Here is an 18,784-nt window from a genome sequence, read left to right on the forward strand (position 1 = left end):
GTTTGGTCGGTGGAAACGCTGTCGGCAGTGGAAGCAGGGAGGACCTCTAGGCTCAGAGCTGACTGGTGTCGGGGACCACACTGGCTTCTGATCATTGGTGATGGGGACAGTGGCCGTGCAGTGACAGTCAAACTTTCTCAGAGGCCTGCTCTCAGTAGGCTCCTGGACATGCCGTTCTCTGCATTCCCACCAGGGTTTCTGGGTTATGGGGGGTCCCAAATGGCATTGCACTCCCGTAGGCGACAGCATCCTCCAGAGTGCCTGGCAACCTGGCAGAGCAGTGAGTGGGGGTGGTCTGGCCTCCTTGGGTTGACCTGTTTTGCAACAATCATGTCACACACACAGACACACAGATACACAGACACACACAGTCAGGCCCAGCACACATGGTCAAACAGGCTGGTAGTGTGCCCTGGAGGGCATGGTGGGGGACACCCGTGGGTGATCAAGCCACTAGATTTTCCCATTCCAGCAAGGACTCGGCAGGATGGCTTTACAGGAGGAGAGGCCTCCAAGTGGGGCCTGGGACCTGCTGGCTGTCCAGAGCCTGCTGCCAGAGGGGCTGCTTTTCCCATCCCAGCTGCCATCTGTATGGGGAAAAGGACAAGGTTGCAGCCCCCCAGGACCACATCTGTGTCTGTCATTAAATGCTCAGTGTAAAGGGCTGGGTGGAAAATTCCTTTTGCTTCTCCGGGAACCCCCAAGACAATGTGACCCTTATCTGTAGAATGTTGAGGAGGGGCTTTATCTGAAACGTCAGCAAATAGCTCACATTTTGGAAAGATGTATGAGAATGCCCAGCAGAGCAGGGTCTGAAAAACGGAGGGCCTAGCTTCACAGATTCTGGTCCCCCCTCTCTGGCCACAGGTGCTCAGGTGAGCAGTCAGGTTCATTTGCCGGTGGACTATCCCCAAGCAATGCTGCATTTTACTGATAAAGGGAAATGTTGTGTACATTTTCTGAGATGAGCCAGCTGAATTTTGTCACATTGCACATCTATGACCCTGCATCATGCATTCTCCCTCCTCCCCTTCTATTTTTTTTTTTTTTAGGGCTGCACCCACACCTGTGGCATATGGGGTCCAATCGGAGCTACGGCTGTCAGCCTAAACCACAGCAGCAATGCAGGATCCGAGCCACATCGGCGACCTACACCACAGCTCATGGCAATGCCAGATCCTAACCCACTGCGCAAGGCCAGGGATCGAATCTGCAACCTCATGGTTCCTAGTCGAATTCATTTCTGATGTACTGCGGTGGGGACTCCTCTCCTCCCCTTCTAGGATTCACTTCTTCACCCGTTCACTTGCTTAGATACTGCCTTGCACCTTTGGAGAGGCTGGTGCTTGACTGGGTGTAGCAGGTCCCTCACCTTCCCATTGCCTAGAGGGGCCCTCCCATCACCCATCTCTTCTTCCCTTTTCCCTCCTCCTCTTTCCTGGGTCTGGTCTGTGTCACCCATGTGGTCCCCAAGCCTGAGAAGCAGGGGTCCCCATCTTTTTGTTTTGTTCCTTTCCCACCTGGAGTGAAGCAGACATCTTCCTTTATTCATCTAGTGCCTTTTTCTTAAGGGGACGGTGTGAAGGTCAAGGGCAAAGCTCGTCATTCGAGCATCACCCTCGGGGAAGGAGAGAGGCTGGGAAACCCTGGTGGGCAGAGTATCTTGATGCAGCCTGTGCCCGGCTTCACCGAGGAATGGGAAGGGAGGTTGGGGATAGCAGCGGCTAAAGCCGGGGCCAGGGCCAGCCTTTGGTCCACCTGATACGACAGTGTTGCCAGCCTCTTTCTCATTTGTCCTGGCTTCCTGGGCCAGCATGCAGGTTCCTCCCCCTGGGCCGGAGTCGCCAGGTGGGACGGCTGGAGGAAGGTACTGGTCAAATAGATTATCTTGGGAAGAGGAATCAGCCCCTTCAGGGATGCAGGACAAAGGGAGGAGCTGGGCAGGGTGACCCTGTTGAGCCCCTCAGAGTTGGGTCACCTGTCGTGGAGGCTGAAGCATCCTAATGGATAGAGCAACTGCCGATCCCCTTGTCCAGAAACTAGGCTCGTCCTGCTGTGGACTCTCTGGAAAGGGAACTACACCATCCAGGCTCCCCTCTGGGCTATTTAAAAAATTAATATTCAAGTTTAATGGGAGTCCAGGGAAACTAGTAAAAATTTCCTATGCACCCAAAATACCAGGGGCGGGATGTGAATGAATTACATTCCTAACAATGGTCCTTAAGTCGGGGCTCGGATTTGCACTGAATTTTCTTGAGCGGAACCTCTGCCTTTGTACCAGTAACGATGCTGTCTAGACTGCTGGCTGACTTCCACCATCTCTCTGCAGAGCACTCACTACTTGAAAAGGGTAAATGAGTGCCTTTTGGAGTTCCCACTGTGGCTCAGTGGTAATGAACCCGACTGGTATCCATGAGGACGCAGGTTTGATCCCTGGCCTCGCTCCGTGGGTTAGGGATCTGGCATTGCCATGAGCTGTGGTGTAGGTCACAGACATGGCTCGGATCTGATGTGGCTGTGGCTGTGGCCTAGGCCGGCGGCTACAGCTTGGACTAGACCCCTAGCCTGGGAACCTCCATATGCCGCGGGTGAGGCCCTAAAAAGACAAAAATAAATAAATAAATAAATAAATAAAGAGCAGCTTCAGCTCTACCACCATTAATTTTCTGACTGATTATTTTGCTATGGTCTATGGAATTAGGAAAATATCCTTGCTTGAGGTAATATACATGAAGGATGCAGTGGTAAAGAGGCAGCATGCTTGAGGCTTAGTCTCGAGGGGGTCAGAAAAATACACATATTTGAGGGAGAGAGAAAAGGATAAAACCAATGGAGTGAAATGGGGGAACCAAGCCAAGGATACACAGGAACACCTTGTTGGGCTATGCTTGCAACTTTCCTATGTCTGAAGTTTTGTCGAAATTAAAAAAAATCAGCAGGTTGAGGAGCTGGTGTCACTGCTTGGGCTTTGGTTAGAGCTGTGGTGTGAGTTCCATCCCTGGCCTGGACACTTCCGTGTGCCAACAAATAAATAAATAAATAAATAAATAAATAAATAATACACATTAAAAAAAAAGTAAACTATCTCCAAAACACTACCTGGAGACAGCTTATATCTCTCTCCACGAGGACGGTCCGGGGAGGCTACATGGTCAGGTGGGGACCCAGGACTGTCCCTATGCTGCCCCTTCCCCACTTGCACAGGTCACCTTCATGACCACAGAGAGGAAAGAAACTGACGTTAACTCCTATTTGAGCAAGTGACCTGCAAGTTCACACTCCACGGGCTGGCGCTGCGTCAGGTGAACAAAGGAGATGGGGGTGCAGCGTCCCTCCACCGGGGGACCGCTGGCAAAAGAGAAATGCTATTCTGCGGAATAGGGGAGCGGACTTGGGGGGGACCAGCAGCCTGCCTCCTTCCTCTCTCTCCAATTCAGAGGTCGTTTGACAGATGGCCACAGGCTTGATGAATTTCAAGGTTGTACATGGAGTTCAAATGCCCCACATCTATCAGTGCTCAATGGTGGCCTCCCCTGGGTGCCTCAAACATCCAAACAGGTTGTAGTCCAGATCAGCTCCTCGTCCAGCTCCTTGCTTTTTCCGCTGTCCTTCCTGTCCTCAGCCTGTCAGGGCTCACCTGTCCTGCTGTCCCTGCTGCCTGGAAGGTGGGTAAGTTCTGCCCCAGCCCCCACGTCTCTTGGCCCAGCTCACGCCCATCACCCTCGACCAGTGTCTCCAGCAGCGTGTCACGCACTCGAATGCCATGGGCCCCACCCCAGTGTTACTAAGATGTGGTCTCAGTTTGTAGGGCTGAGCAGGGCTGAGGCTCTGCACTTCTGACAGGGTGCTGGGGGAGGCTGATGCTGCAGGTCTGGGGCAGAGCTGAGTCCTTTGGAGATGAAGGTGCCAGCATGGCGATAGCCACCGAGAGCAGGAGAGCAGGATCGTGGGTGGAGTAGATGAATCGGGCTGCATCAGCCCGCAGAGCTACCCTTGTCTGAGATGGACACCTCGTGGGGTCCTTTGTCCAAAACTAGTAGTATTTTGGAAAGTTGCCTTGCAGGTCCCCTCAAGTTTAAATTTGCTTGTGAATTCGTAAGAAAATAAAAGTCCATATACTTCTACATTATGTAGCTGATGAAGGGCGTTCAGAGCCCCAAATAACTAGGGGAGATTCAGACATTTCTTTGTTTTATTTAATCTTATTTTATTAATTAATTTTTATTTTTTTTAGGGCCTCACCCACGGCATATGGAAGTTCCCAGGCTAGGGGTTGAATGAGAGCTGTTGCTGCTGGCCTACACCACAGCTACAACAAAGCCAGATCCAAGCCGTGTCTGCGACCTATGCTGCAGTGCTACAGCAATGCCGGATCCTTAACCCAACGTGCAAGGCCAGAGATAGAACCTGAGTCCTCATGGATACTAGCCAGGTTCCTTACCATTGAGCCATCATGGGAACTCGCTATTTTACTTTTATTTTATTTTATTTTATTTTAGTTTAGTTTAATGGCTGCACCTGTGGCATGTAGACATTCCCAGGTGAGTGACTGAATCTCAGCTGCAGCTGCAACCTATGCTGCAGCTGTGGCAACACCAGATCTTTAACCCACTGTGCCCAAGCTGGGGGTGGAAACCATGCCTCCACAGAGACCCAAGCTGCAGTGGGTTAAGAATCCCCAGAGCATTTCTAATTTGAAAGGAAAGCAGGTGTATGAGTCCCTGGGATTCCCCCCCACAGGGCTAAGTGCTGTATGGGCTGGGTCTCAGAGAAGCTGCCTAGTGGTGAGCCCAGGTCCCTACCCATGGTGTGGCAGCATAAAGAGGAGGTTTGCCTGAGGTCTGGCAGAAGACAGCCAGAATCCCAGCTCTGTGACTAGCTGTGTAATCTTGGGCATGTCATTCATTTCCCTGGCACTCAGTTTTTCCATCTCTAAAGTGGGCAGGAGTATTACAGCTGACACACGGTACTCCCAGTGGCTGGCTCTGATCTCTCGTTGTTGGCGTGTCTTAGTGTGTTCACACCATGCATTTCTACCAGGAACAAACCCTACAGGAGTATCCTCTAGATCTGCCTGACTTTACAGAGGCTGCTTATTGACGGGGCTGCTGCTCCTGCAGATTAACAGCAGTGCGTGACCAGAGCCTGCTGGCAACCTAGGCTACATTTTTTTCTTTTTTAGGGCTGCACCCATGGCATATGGAAGTTCCCAGGCTAGGGGGCTGAATTGGAGCTATGGTTGCCGGCTTACACCACAGCCACAGCAACATTGGATCTGAGCCACATCTGCGACCTACGCTACAGCTCATGGCAACGCTGGATCCTTAACCCACTTAGCGAGGCCAGGGATCGAACCCGCGTCCTCATGGATACTAGTTGGTTTCGTTACCCGGGAGCCATGACTGGGAGCTCCCAACCTGGGCTATTTTTTAGAGCTAAAAGCTATATTCTCCTTTGCCACAAGATGGCACTCTGCACTCATGAAATCCACCAAAGACATCATCAGATACGGGCTCCCAAGGCAAGACAAATATTTTTTTGAAATATTTTTTTTTCCTTAGACGACCTCCTTATTTTTTGTGGACCTAGTGGTTTGCCCCAAAGGCTCTGGAAAAGGTTTTGCAGAGAAGTTTGTCTCACCTCTCTTGGTAGAGGGCAGGAGCTCCAGAGCCAGCCGATCTGGGTTCACAGCCCAGCTTTGCCACCTTCTGGCTGTGTGATCTCTGGCAAGTTGCTTAACCTCACTGGATTTTACATCTGACAATGGTGACACCAGTACTTCCCTAACATGGTCATATGGGGATCAAATAATGTTTTTCAACGGCTGGGAATAGTGCCTGACACATGGCAAGTCCTATAAAAATCTGGAAAATAAAATCTTAATACTAATACTACTAATAAGAAAATACTCAAGAGTTGCCCCGCTCTTTTCAAATGTATGAAATTCAACAGTGAAAAATTGAACTGCACCTGCAAGAGTCAAAAATAGGCTGAGTGTCTACTCAAATATTTTGAGTTTTTAGCATCTCCAGTGTATTATGTAAAAAATTTTCAGAATCGATTGCCGTAATTCCTTTCTGGAAAGTAGACGTTTTTGCCAAAAGAAGAGTGAAAAAATTTTATCCATTGCTCCTGGTTAAAATGTGCATCTTGGTGAACTGCCTGTGGATGCAAAGGTGTGTGTCCAGGTGTTTGGCTGCTGGTCGCCCCCATGTGCCTTGGGTGTATGTGTGGCTGAGATTTCATCCCAGTCATTCCAGAGTTAATCTCTGAGTGCCGTGTAACCACTTCACTCATCAGGGAACAAACCTGTGTCAAATGGCAAGACGAGCAGCTCAGGAGTCAAAGGTCACACCCCTTCCCAGAAGCACAGCCCTGCAGACGTCTGGCTTCTTGATCTGTTACCATATGGTCAAAAATCACTCAGAATCATGCCTGAAGTAGGAGTCAGGTCGACGATGTCTGGCACTGAGGTGATTATCCACACAAAGTTTGAATCTGTATTAAAAAATTGAATGGAGAATGTTTAATTTGCAGCAAAGCATAACCAAAAAAAAAAAAGATCATCTATAATCTCACTCTTTCAAAATATAATCACCATGTCTATTTTGATTTTTTGGCACGATAGTCAAGTGCACTAAATGTTTTTGTACAACCAGAAGCACGTACATCTGAATATTGCTTTTCCGCATTCCATCTGAGTGAGGCTTTCTCATGCCCTGAAATCCTCTTCAAAACACTTACTTATGATCTTGTAATGTCTCCTTTATGACTACATCAGGATTTAATGCACATCCCCTATGGTGGCTTCTGATTTACATTATTAGAAGAAATTCTGCAATAAACATTTCCTTGTAATATATACTTTTGAACGCACTCCTTTAGGAGAACTTAAGAAAAGTAGCCGTAATGAGTTAACAAGCATGGACTCTTTTTTAAATAAAAAAAAAGTTTGTTTAAAATTTTATTGAAGAAGAGTTGATTTACAGTGGGTTAATTTCTGCTGTACAGCAAAGTGATTCAGTATGCACATATGTATGTATGTATGTATATACACACATATTCCTTTTCATATTCTTTTTTTTTTCATATTCTTTTTATGACTGCACCTGCTGCAGCATATGGAAGTTCCCGGGCTAGAGGTCAAACTGGAGCCACAGCACCCCGGATCCAAACTACATATCCAACCTGTGCCGAAGCTTGTGGCAATGCTGGGTCCTTAACTCACTGAGTGACCTGAGCTGCTGCAGTGACAATGCCAGATCCTTAACCTACTGCACCAAAGGACAACTCCAACATGGATTTTTTTTTTTCTTTTTAGCTTTTAGGGCCGCACCTGTGACATATGGAAGTTCTCAGGCTAGGGGTCGAATTGGAACTATAGCTGCTGGCCTACACCACAGCCACAGCAACGTAGGATCTGAGCCTTGTCTGCCACCAACATCATAACCACAGCAACGCTGGGACCCGACCCAGTGAGCAAGGCCAGGGATTGAACTCGCATCCTCATGGGTACTAGTCAGATTCATTTCCTCTGAGCCACACTGAGGACTCCTCGAATGACTTTTTTTTTTTTTTGTCTTTTTGCCAATTCTTGGGCTGCTCCCGTGGCATATGGAGGTTCCCAGGCTAAGGGTTGAATCGGAGCTGTAGCTGCCGGCCTACGCCACAGCCATAGCAACGCGGGATCCGAGCCGCGTCTGCAACCTACACCACAGCTGACGGCAACGCCGGATCGTTAACCCACTGAGCACGGGCAGGGATCGAAGCCTTAACCTCATGGTTCCTAGTCGGATTCGTTCACCACTGCGCCACGATGGGAACTCCCAAATGGCTTCTTTTTATCTTACACCTTAAACCATTCACTAACTTCTTGCTTAAGGTCAAAGTAATGTAAGCAGCAAAAATTGGCTTTGAGCTCTTTTCTGCTAACTGCACCCCCCAACATCCTCCTGCCTTTTCTGGGTGTTTATGTACTTACTTGCTTGTTTAAAGTATTTTTCAGAACAACAGGAGGGCTTTCAGTCAGGAAGTTCTGTGGCTCTAGTAATCTAAAATATGCTATATGTTAATGTTTTCAGAAAGGTGACCATAGCATCCTAGCTAACTGTATACTGACAAAAGTTTACCCCAAACTGAAATGCCTCTGGGGGCCAGGCTGGGGGCTAAATGTGCCAGCAGGCCTAATGTGATATTTGCAAGATGTTTAGAGTAACATGAAAAGCGTGTGCCACCCACCCCCACCTACAGAAACAAGTCAGACGTGAATTTGTGAGTTGTTTCAGAACACCGCGCACCAAACAAAACCTGAATGTGAGCCAAATGGTGACCAGGCGTGACCTTTAGAAACTCCCCCTGAGGTTCAGGAAGGGGCAAAGGGCGGATCTTCATTTCGCGGCCGGGGGTGGACTGAGGCTCCGAAGACTTGGGCACACGGTCAAGCCCGATAGGACAGCACATGTGTGGCTTGTCAGGATTCTCAGCTAGTGTCACTGCCCATGGCTGTGACACGTATCACAGATCATTTCTTACTTATGAGAGACAAAGTACCCAGTGCATAAATGATGCCCCTCCCATAATTCAGGGATTTCACTGAGCGAATGTAACTCTCCCACCTGCTACGCAATCGCTCACCCAAGAATAATTGCTTCTTCCAGAAAGCCCTCTCCATGTGGGGAGTGACCACAGGTGTCCTGCTTGTGCTATGTGGGGACTTCCCCTTTTCCGTTTCCTGTTTCCTGTCCCAGCTGTCATCTGAAGCCTCTGCCTCGCAGCCCTCACATTTCACCCGGGGATGCCCCCCCTCCCCACCGCCCAGCTACCGGGGCGGGGCGATGGGTGGGAGGCGCCACTGTACCCCGCCTGTTGGACGCTGGGATGCATCTGAGATGACGCTGCTGGATTTTAAGTAATAGGTTTGTGCCTTGCACCGAGATTTGTTTTGTTTTGTTTTTTGAGTTAACGTAGTCAATGCTGCATTGCTGTTCACCCCACCGTCTATGAGTTTTGGAGAATAAACCCAATACTCTTTCTGAAACTCAGGAAGGCCTAGAGAAGGGTCTGGACAGAGGGGGTTGAGGATGAGGGAGTAAGAGCAAGGCCCAGACCTTTTGGAGAGGGGCCAATCCAGATCGCTGCAAAAGGAGACATGTCCTACAGAATCTGGGACACCAACGATGCTTACTCTATTTAAGCTCATCTTTTTTTTTTGGTCTTTTTGCCTTTTCTAGGGCTGCTCCCATGGCATATGGATGTTCCCAGGCTAGGGGTTGAATCAGAGCTGTAGCCCTACACCAGAGCCACAGCAACTCGGGATCCAAGTCATGTCTGCGACCTACACCACAGCTCACAGAAACACCAGATCCTTAACCCACTGAGCAAGGCCAGGGATCGAACCTGCGACCTCATAGTTCCTAGTCAGATTCGTTAACCACTGCGCCACGATGGGAACTCCTCATCTTTTTTTTTTAGGGCTGCACTGGAGGCGCATGGAGGTTCCCAGGTTAGGGATTGAATCGGAGCTATAGCGGCCAGCCTACACCACAGCCACAGCAATGTGGGGTCTGAGCCGTGTCTGCGACCTATACTACAGCTCACGGCAATGCCAGATCCTTAACCCACTGAGCAAGGCCAGGGATCGAACCCGGAAACTCATGGATACTAGTCGGATTTGTTTCTGCTGTGCTATAACAGGAACTCTCTAAGCTCATCTTTTAAGAACTTGACAGTTTTATGTTGCTTTCAAACTTCGGTTCCTTTTCAAAGTTTGCACATGCAAAGGGGACGAGCAGGTCACATAAAAGAACAAAGCACCTGGGTATCTGCAAAGGGGCATGGTGGGGACTTTGGTGAGGTGAACAACACTGCTCGGTCTGGGGGGGTCCCTGGGTCCTCCTCCAGTTGATGGTCACCGTGGTGGAGGAGGGGTGGCTGCAGGCACATGGGGTCCATATCTTGCCATTTTTCAAGAGAAGCGGGAAATTCAGATTTTTATGTGAGAGTGCCTAGAGAAAGATAGCAACGACTTTTGACATTTCTGAAGGAACCTTCCCTGCAGGCCGCACAGAGCTCTGGGTAGCCTGTCTGTGCCCTGCAGCCTCTGTGAGGCTGTCCTCATAAGGGGAATGAACCTGCTATTTAATGACAAGAGCTAGGGCACACTCTGAAAGCAACTAATTTCAGAAAATGCAAAGGGGACTGGCTCATAAAGTTTACTGCTTACCTAAACTTACTAATTTCCGTACCCAAATGAATGGTGATCTCCACCCAGCATTTTAGTCAGATCACGGCAGTGACCGAGAAGTTTTAATAAAGCAGCTGAATATAAGCATTTCCAAAAGGTTTTTGAAACAGAGCATCCCCGAGGCTGTCCCTTTAGTAAAGTCACCATCACCTTCCTGATTAAGATCAGGGGAAGGTTTAGGGGTGCAGCCATAGGGAGTTCGGGTGACATCTCCGCCTCTTAGGACTCAAGGCTGACACTTGGGCTGAAAGTGGTTTGGGGGATGGGGGGCCGCACAGCAGGATGGATGGGCATTGGCTATTGTCAACCACCTTCTGTCTCTGGGTGGGCTGGGAGGGCACCCAAAGATACTTGTAATGGGGTGCCGGCTTTGCCCCCCTCCTCCCCTTAGTCTGACCAGCAAACTTGAAACGGGCTGTTCCTGACCCAGTAGCTTTTGCATTTGTCTAAACTGCAGGGGTGGGGGGTGGGGTGGGGTGGGGTCGGGGTGGGGTGGGGGTGGGGGTGGGGGTCTAGTGGAGGGCCGTCTTAGCTTCCAGACACAATGTTTCTTTCCTAATTGTGATGAAGGCTTTGGGGCCATTCTGCCTGACCCAATAAACCCATGTGAAGCCATATCCTATGTCAGAGAGGCGGTTTTCCTGAAACTGAATACCTTAAAAATGTGAGTGAAGTAGAATAGCCCCCAGGGGTTGTCAATCAGCCCTCTTCCTCCAGGCTGGCTCAGTGCCAACTGGAAAAGCTGTCTCCTGTCCCCCCTCCCCAGTGGCCTTTCTCTAGGAGGAGGGGCTGAGGCCTGCTGTGGGGGGAGATTTCTAGTGTTTTAAGTTGGGGGGGTGGGTAAGCACTAAGATGTCAAATAGGCCTCATTTTTGCAACAATTCCTGGGGACATGGAACTAGTACATTTTAAGGAGTGTCTAATGACTTACTTTTAAAAACGATTTTTATTTTTTCCATCCTAGCTGGTTTACAGTGTTCTGTCCGTTTTCCACTGCACAGCAAGGTGACCCAGTCACACATACATGTATGCATTCTTTGTCTCACATTATCATGCTCCATCATAAGTGACTAGATATAGTTCTCAGTGCTATAAAAACAGCTTGAATGTTTAATAATTTACTTAGAGCAATACCTAAGCTCAATCACTTAAGAAAAAACACTTTATCCAATCAAGGCCCACCATCATTTTAAACACCACCACCAACGAACGAGAAGTTACAGTAGCAAATAATCACCGCCTGATGCCGTCTGACTCCCGCTGTTATAAAAGGCCTCGGATTTCAGGGATATGAGGTAAGCAAAGACCCAATTCTTGGCATCAGGAAGTGGCCTGCTTTCGCAGCTGTCCTCTGGCAGCTGGCCACCGGGTGGCGCAAAACGCCAGCGCACTCGGCTGTTTTTCTTACCCGTTATCTCCGGTCTTGCACCAGAGCCTGGGCTTCCAGCGAATTCACCCCGGCCCGCAAACAGTCCTGTCCAGTCTCTAAGGCCTCATCTAGAAAAGAGGGGCAATGGAATGCACCGCAGCACTGGTTTCAACGTAGAGCAGAGAGATGCAGACACCAAAAGTGATAAGTTGAGTGAGCGAAGGGTCTTTCCGTTTGTCCCCAACTCCTTCCGGCGTGGGTTTTGCAGCCTTTCTTCTGACGTCTGTTAATACGCAGCTTGGAGAGAGCTCAGCCGACCCTACCAGGGCAGCTCCTTGACCAGGAGGCCGGAGGCCAAGTCACTAGTGGTCAATGCAAGTGTAGGGGAGGGAGGTGGTCAGGATCTTTCCTGCCGGCCTGTAGATGGCGCTCCGGGAAAGATATTCCGAGCCGCGTCCCCCAAGCTCTAGGGGCCTGGAGCCAAGGGGTCCGGGCTGAGCGCAGCCGGCTGTGTAAATGGTGCAGCAGCCAGGTGTTCCTTCCAACTGCCACCGCTGTTCCGCACGTGTGCAAGGACCCGGTGGGGCGGAATTACATGCAAACGTGCCGCTGGTGCAGCGGGGTCCGTGCGGGGGTGGGGGTGGGGAGCCGCGCACCGAGGAGGGCAGGAGCGGCACGCGGCCCCGACCCCCACGCGCCAGGCAGCCCGGCGACCCCCACGAGCGGCAGGGCCCTGCCCACCCCACCCAGCGGCAGGTGGACAGTGTCGCTATGAAGAGAAAGCTCCGATTGTCCCTCCCACAAACCGCCACACGCCAGACCTCCGCTATTGTGCGTCCTCCATAGAAATGCAAACGAGCCGCGTGCGCCGGCCGCAATCTGCTCGCGAGCCCCGGCGCCCCGCAGCGCTCTGCAGAGGGCGGGGAGCTCGGGTGGGACTTTCCAGCGCGACGGGGTCGCAGCCTTGATTCTGCAGGGAGAACCTCGCATTCCGGGCCCTAGTGTCAGGTGGAGTGAGCTGCGCCCGGGCCTTTTGCAAGCTTAAAGCCAGGACTGTGTGTTTTTAAGTTCCGCTTTAAAAGCTACTGTCTCATAAACTCCAAATTAAGAGTAAAGAAAAAATAGAAAAGTAACAACAAAAATAAATGCAAAAATAAATTCATTAGATTCTCCAACGGTGCATTTCACAAATTGCAGCGTACTATTAGCTAGCAAGGGTTTGGCTTTTTTTTTTTTTTAACTTCTTCCTTTTAAGGACTTAAAAACAAAAAGGCTAGATGAAATCTGCAGGCTCCAGGCTGCCTGGTAACACCCCGACAAAAGCAGCAGATTTGAGGCATTGTCATCCCCCGCACCCCTCCCCACGTGGCCTTCTGGCACGAGCCGCCGGCCGCCGCCTCATTTGCATCAGAAAGCGGGCGCCGGCCAATGGGCGCGCAGGCTCGCGCCAGCTGGCGGCGCCGAAGACCCAGCCTATATAAAGGCGCGCGGCGGAACCGGGGCTCACTCGCTGGCGGTGGGCGCGCCGAGCAGAGCTGCGGACTATCTTGTCTTCGCTCGCGTCCACTCCGCCCTCTCCTTTTGTGGATAACTTGCTGCTTGCGGATCCCAACATGACTCTGGAAGAAGTTCGCGGCCAGGATACGGTTCCAGAAAGCACGGCCAGGTAAGTCCGCGCTGAGCGCCAAACGTCTCAGGGCTCCGGGATCCTGGTCCTGCCCTGGCCGCGGCTGGTTGGGCTCAGTCTTCGAAACCCTCCGGGGTGGGGGTCCGCCGGGTAGAAGTCAGGCCCAAGTGTTCCGGCTGGGCTGGGGGTGCGGCACTGGGCTGGAGCGCCGGAGTGGGGCGCTGGGGGTGCCTCCCAGGGCTCGGGGGTCCTGGCTCACCCTCCGGCCTGTCCACGCTCACGGCGCTGGCTCCTCCACAGGATGCAGGGCGCCGGGAAAGCACTGCACGAGCTGTTGCTGTCGGCGCAGCGACAGGGCTGCCTCACCGCCGGCGTCTACGAGTCCGCCAAAGTCCTGAATGTGTGAGTATAGACGCGGTCCGGGCGAGGCGGCCGGGGGCGGGCAGAGCGGCAAGGGAGACCGGGGAGAAGGCGGCACGGGGCACCCGGGGCACACCGATCTGACCTCTTCACCTCCTTCTCGCTCGCGCAGGGACCCCGACAACGTGACCTTTTGCGTGCTGGCTGCTGACGAGGAAGACGAGGGCGACATTGCGCTGCAGATTCACTTCACTTTGATCCAGGCGTTCTGCTGTGAGAACGACATCGACATCGTGCGTGTGGGCGATGTGCAGCGGCTGGCGGCGATCGTGGGCACCGGTGACGAGGCGGGCACGCCGGGAGACCTGCATTGCATCCTCATTTCGGTGAGTGTCGCCTCCATCCCGATGTCATCCCTGCCCTTGCCAGCGGCCAGCGGCCAGCCCGGTTGACCTCTGGACTCTCTTCGCAGAACCCCAATGAGGACGCGTGGAAGGACCCCGCCTTGGAGAAGCTCAGCCTGTTCTGCGAGGAGAGTCGCAGCGTCAACGACTGGGTGCCCAATATCACCCTCCCCGAGTGACAGCCCGGCGGGGGTCTTGGTCTGATCGACGTGGTAACGCCCCGGGGCGCCTAGCGCGGGGCTGGCTCTGTGGATGCGCCCTAGGAGGGCGCCCGAGTGCGGCGTGGAGACTGGCAGGCGCCGGCGCGTGGAGAGCGGCGAGGAGGTGCGGCTCCCTCCCGAGGAGGGGCCCGGCGGCGACAGGGGCAGGCTGGCCCCAGCCCAGGACTCTACAAGTGTGGGGAGCGGTTGCTCGCCCAGGAAGGCCGGAGGCGGGACGTTGGCCGCGCGGCCGGGAAGGACAGACTGGCCGGGCAGGCGTGACTCAGCAGCCTGTGCCCCCGGCAGAAAGGAGGGGAAAGGCAAGGCCAGGAGGCCTGGACTTGTACAGTAACAGAAGCTCTGACGGACTTAGCAGTAGGCACTGCTGTTTCAAAACGGATCCGGGCGATGCTTCGTTTTTCTAAAGGATTATGCTGCTGCAGCGTTGAGTCTTACAATAAACTTACTGAAAAAAACTTACTCTCTTTATTGAGGGCAGGGGATCTTTGTCTGAGGGGAAGGTGGTTAGCGGGATTGCTGACGATTTCTGAAATTCCCGGAACTCGCTGGCACCTGTTCCATCTTCCTGTTAGGGCTGAATTACAGGCTCCGGGGTGCTCGAAGTGGGGGAGGGGGCGTTGGCTGGGTGTTAGCAGAACTTGAGCCCTGCTCTCCTCTCCCTTTAGAAAGATTTTTACACTCGCAAGATAGGAGCATACTTGGGATAAGCCATCAGTGCAGCAGCTGGCCATCCAACCTGATAACGGAGGCCTTTCCTTTCCCTCCCCTCCTCCTTCTCTCCCCTCTGCCCCCTCCCTTCCAACAGCTGCTTATCGAACAGCTTGCAGGATGCAGGCAGCTCCTTCCTGTGCAATGAGCATTGCCTTCTGCAGGGGCTGCCCTTTGTGGTCCCTGAGGATGGCGGCAGACTGCTCTGAGGAACCTTTTTATCTCAAAGGGATGGCGCTTAGAGCAATGTCACCAAGGTATTAATATCGCATATGACATGATGACTGCGTTTGCGTGTGAGTCATCATTTTGTCATGGCTGTGATAGAACTTAAAAAGATCTTAGCAAAGAATGGTAAAGCGGCATCTACACAAATGGGTGTGAGCAATTCTGAGTGGGGCCAGCATCTGCTTTGTACTATGTTCAGGGTTCTTTGCCCACATCAGACTTATTGAGGACTACTGCTCTTCACAGCAGCAGCCTTTAAAGCCTTAGAGAAGAAAAATAATTTTAATCTTTTTGACAAAGACTTCCCTTAAGAAGGCTCCAGAGGGAAATGTGCAGAGTGAATCAGTCTTTTTTACCAAGCCAATAATATCTTGATTTCACTCTCATGCCTGTCTATACTGCTTTCAGTGGGGGAAATACACACGCGGCTGCTAGATGCTGTTAGCAAGCTGCCCAGTGGTCCACTGAGCCTTTGAGGCAAAGGGGAAGGGATGGTGTACTCTTTTCCTAAGAAGAAAGCTCCACTGATTTTTTTTTTCAGCAGTCCCTGGCAGCTGATTCAACTTGGTGGGTTCCACTTTTTAAATTCTCCCCAAATTGTGGGAGAATTAACAGGACTGCTTAAAGCATCTTGCTTCACACCTATCAGCTCTTAAAAACATTTCTTCCTCGACTAGTCTAGCCAGTGAAACAATTCAGCTGTGTTTGTACCCAAGTTTCACTACTATTTCACCTATTTCCTGCTCAAAACCTCGAGTTTTCCACATGGAGGGTGGAGCCTCACGGGATGGCTCTCTATAGCAGTCTGCATTCTGGCCTAATGACCACTTGCCACAGTTTGCTATAGTAAACACAATTGGGGCATCATTACTTCGAAAGCTACCCTTTAGCTTTACCCAAATTTAGCCCAACATTGCACAGAGCAGACCCTCCTGCTGGCCCAGTGACCCTTGTAGAACAGTCACTTGGCAGCCCTTAAGAAACTTGGCTTTCTTGGGTTAGAATTTACCGCTAGGGCACGTGTTCGAGCCCCAGGGGCTAGAGAATTTACAGGAGGAGCAAAGGACATGCTTGGACATAGTGCCAGCCCCAAAGCTTGTGCTTAAATCTTTTTTGGGGGTTTATAAAGTATTTAATGCTATTAAAATGAAATACTCCGGAGGACAGGTAAAACAGGCACAGTGCTTAAAACAGACACAACATATGGCTACATTGTTGTATCTATACTTCCACTTCATACTAAGTGGTACTGAATGGACTCGCTAATTATCACAGGCAGGTAGAGGTAGTCAGGCAGACTGTTTAGTATAATGGCCTGCATCTAGAAAGTGCTGGATGAATGACAGTAAAACTTCAAAGCTGATGAAGGCATTTGCTAAAGATCCTAACAATCAAATGGACTGGTGGAGTTGGGACCAGGTCGTCTGGTTCCAAGGCCCCACACTTTACCTGTTATGCCACATGACCGGGAAGGAAGTATATCTTACTTTCCTACGATAACTTTCTATGTTTGTAAAAGTTTTACATATTCATGGTAGAAAAATTCTAAAACATGCAAAAAAGGAAAGAAAGAAGTAGAAGCACTGGAAGGGGCCATCTCCACATTCTGGTATATTTCTTTCTCGACTTTTCTACACCTCTGAGGGATACATATCATGCAACATACAAAACTACATACAATATGTTGTAAGAAGCTTATCTATGAAAACTATTATATTTAGAATGGATGAACAACAGAGTCTTTTTTTTTTCTTTTGTCTTTTTAGGGCTTCCTAGGCTAGGGGTCGAATCGGAGCTGTACTGGCCACCCTATAACACAGCCACAGTAACGCTGGATCTGAGCTGAATCTGCAACCTACACCACAGCTCACAGTAATGCTGGATCCTTAACCCACCGAGTGAGGCCAGGGATCGAACCCGTCTTTATGGATACTTGTTGGGTTTGTTAACTACTGAGCCACGACGGGAACTCCAACAACAGGGTCTTACTGTATAGCACGGGGATCTATATTCAATATCCTGTGATAAACCATAGTGGAAAAGAATATGAGAAAGAATGTGTGTGTGTGTGTGTGTGTGTGTATGTGTGTGTGTGTGTATACATACATACATACATACATATACAATAATGGAATCACTTTGCTGTCTAGCAGAAGTTAGCACAACACTGTAAATCAACTGTACTTCAATTAAAAGAAAAAAAAGGAGTTCCTGTCATGGTGCAGCAGAAATGAATCCGACTAGGAATCATGAGGTTGCAGATTTGATCCCTGGCCCCACTCAGTGGGTTAAGGATCCGGTGTTGCCGTGAGCTGTGGTGTAGGTCACAGATGTGGCTTGGATCCCATGTTGCTGTGGCTGTGGTGCAGGCCGACAGCAATAGCTCTGATTAGACCCCTAGCCTGGGAACCCTCCATATGCTGTGGGTGCAGCCCTAAGAAGACAAAAAAAAAAAAAAAAAAAAAAAAAGAAGCCGTTTCCTCTTGCACTTGGCCATTTCCTGCATCTTTTGCTTCACATTCTGTTGCATTCCCCTGTGTCACTTGGTGACCTTAGAGGCCAGGGTCTCCAGTTTGGCAGGTGCTCTGCTGGCACGGGCGTGAGGACGCATGTCGAGGCACATGATCTGGTTAGGGCGTCCTCTTTGATTCACGGGCCTCACCGACCAAGACAGATGCCAGCTGTTTGCTGGTCTGAAGCAAGGCTGTGCCTGCCTGAGGGCAAGAGGTGGCCATTATGCTCATCTTTTAGTTCCATTAAAATTGTTTGATTCTGATTGTTGCGATAACAAGTTGCACTGGCAAAACTGCTGTTGTGAAGATGAAACGAATACAGAAGTTACAGAGGGAGCAGCGCTGGTGGGGTGGTCGGGTGACTCTTGTCCGCAGGAGGAGCTGGGGCCTCCGTTTTCTTTTCAGTGAGACAAGAGGACAAAATGATTGCCAAGATTTGCTTTAAAGACTGTAATGTTGGCTGGGTGTTACACGCTTTACCAAGCCCTTAGCCTCGGTGGCACAATGGGCATTGCTCTCGAGACTCACGAAGAGGCACTTGAGAAAGAGGGAAAGGGTTTTTCAGCAAAGCAAGGCAGTCGGCCAACAAAGCAGGGCTGGAAGATCAGCTCAGTGAGCGGATATTCATTTTTGCTTTTTTGTTCCCCAAAGGCCTTCTGTTGGTTTTCCCAGCTATCATCCCTGTGCTCATCAGGGGATGTGTCTCCCCAGAAGGAAACTGTCCTTTCCTGGCCCCCGAAAAGAGACCTTACCATCTTGTTGCGGCAGTGAGGTGTGATCCCACATGCTGAGGCCGAGTGGGAGGCAGAGGGACAGCCCAGCTGGCGGGCAGGACCCACTTGGGGACGGTGGGATAGCTGCGACCATGAGGAGCCTTCCATTTCTGTTCTAGCACAGAATTACACTTGATCGTTGGGAGCAGCCCTGTGTTTTTGCTTTTGTTTTTGTTTTTTTTCTTTTTCTCTTTGCAGGGCTGTACCTGTGGCATATGTAAGTTCCCAGGCTGGGGGTTGAATGGGAGCTTCAGCTGATGGCCTACACCATAGCCACAGCCACAGCCGTGCCAGATCCGAGGTACATCCGTGACTCATCTACATCTGTAGCTCACAGC

General features: G+C 50.8%; 1 protein-coding gene across 1 annotated transcript; it reads left to right on the plus strand.

The window, feature by feature from the left end:
- Positions 1-13,098: 13,098 nt before the first annotated feature.
- GADD45G (growth arrest and DNA damage inducible gamma) lies at positions 13,099-14,690 on the plus strand. Its single transcript, XM_047761655.1, has 4 exons — positions 13,099-13,278; positions 13,540-13,641; positions 13,772-13,985; positions 14,072-14,690. The coding sequence occupies exons 1-4, from the start codon at positions 13,226-13,228 to the stop codon at positions 14,180-14,182; spliced, it is 480 nt and encodes a 159-aa protein (XP_047617611.1). The 5' UTR covers positions 13,099-13,225; the 3' UTR covers positions 14,183-14,690.
- Positions 14,691-18,784: the final 4,094 nt, after the last annotated feature.

Source organism: Phacochoerus africanus, chromosome 15, assembly GCF_016906955.1.
Source record: "Phacochoerus africanus isolate WHEZ1 chromosome 15, ROS_Pafr_v1, whole genome shotgun sequence".
Lineage (NCBI taxonomy): Eukaryota > Metazoa > Chordata > Mammalia > Artiodactyla > Suidae > Phacochoerus > Phacochoerus africanus.

Excerpts from the sequence above, each read along its gene's own strand:
- GADD45G (XM_047761655.1), top strand. The coding sequence starts at position 13,226 with ATGACTCTGGAAGAAGTTCGCGGCCAGGATACGGTTCCAGAAAGCACG. Across the intron at positions 13,642-13,771 it reads TCCGCCAAAGTCCTGAATGT|GGACCCCGACAACGTGACCT; the intron begins GTGAGTATAGAC and ends TCGCTCGCGCAG. Across the intron at positions 13,986-14,071 it reads TGCATTGCATCCTCATTTCG|AACCCCAATGAGGACGCGTG; the intron begins GTGAGTGTCGCC and ends CTCTCTTCGCAG.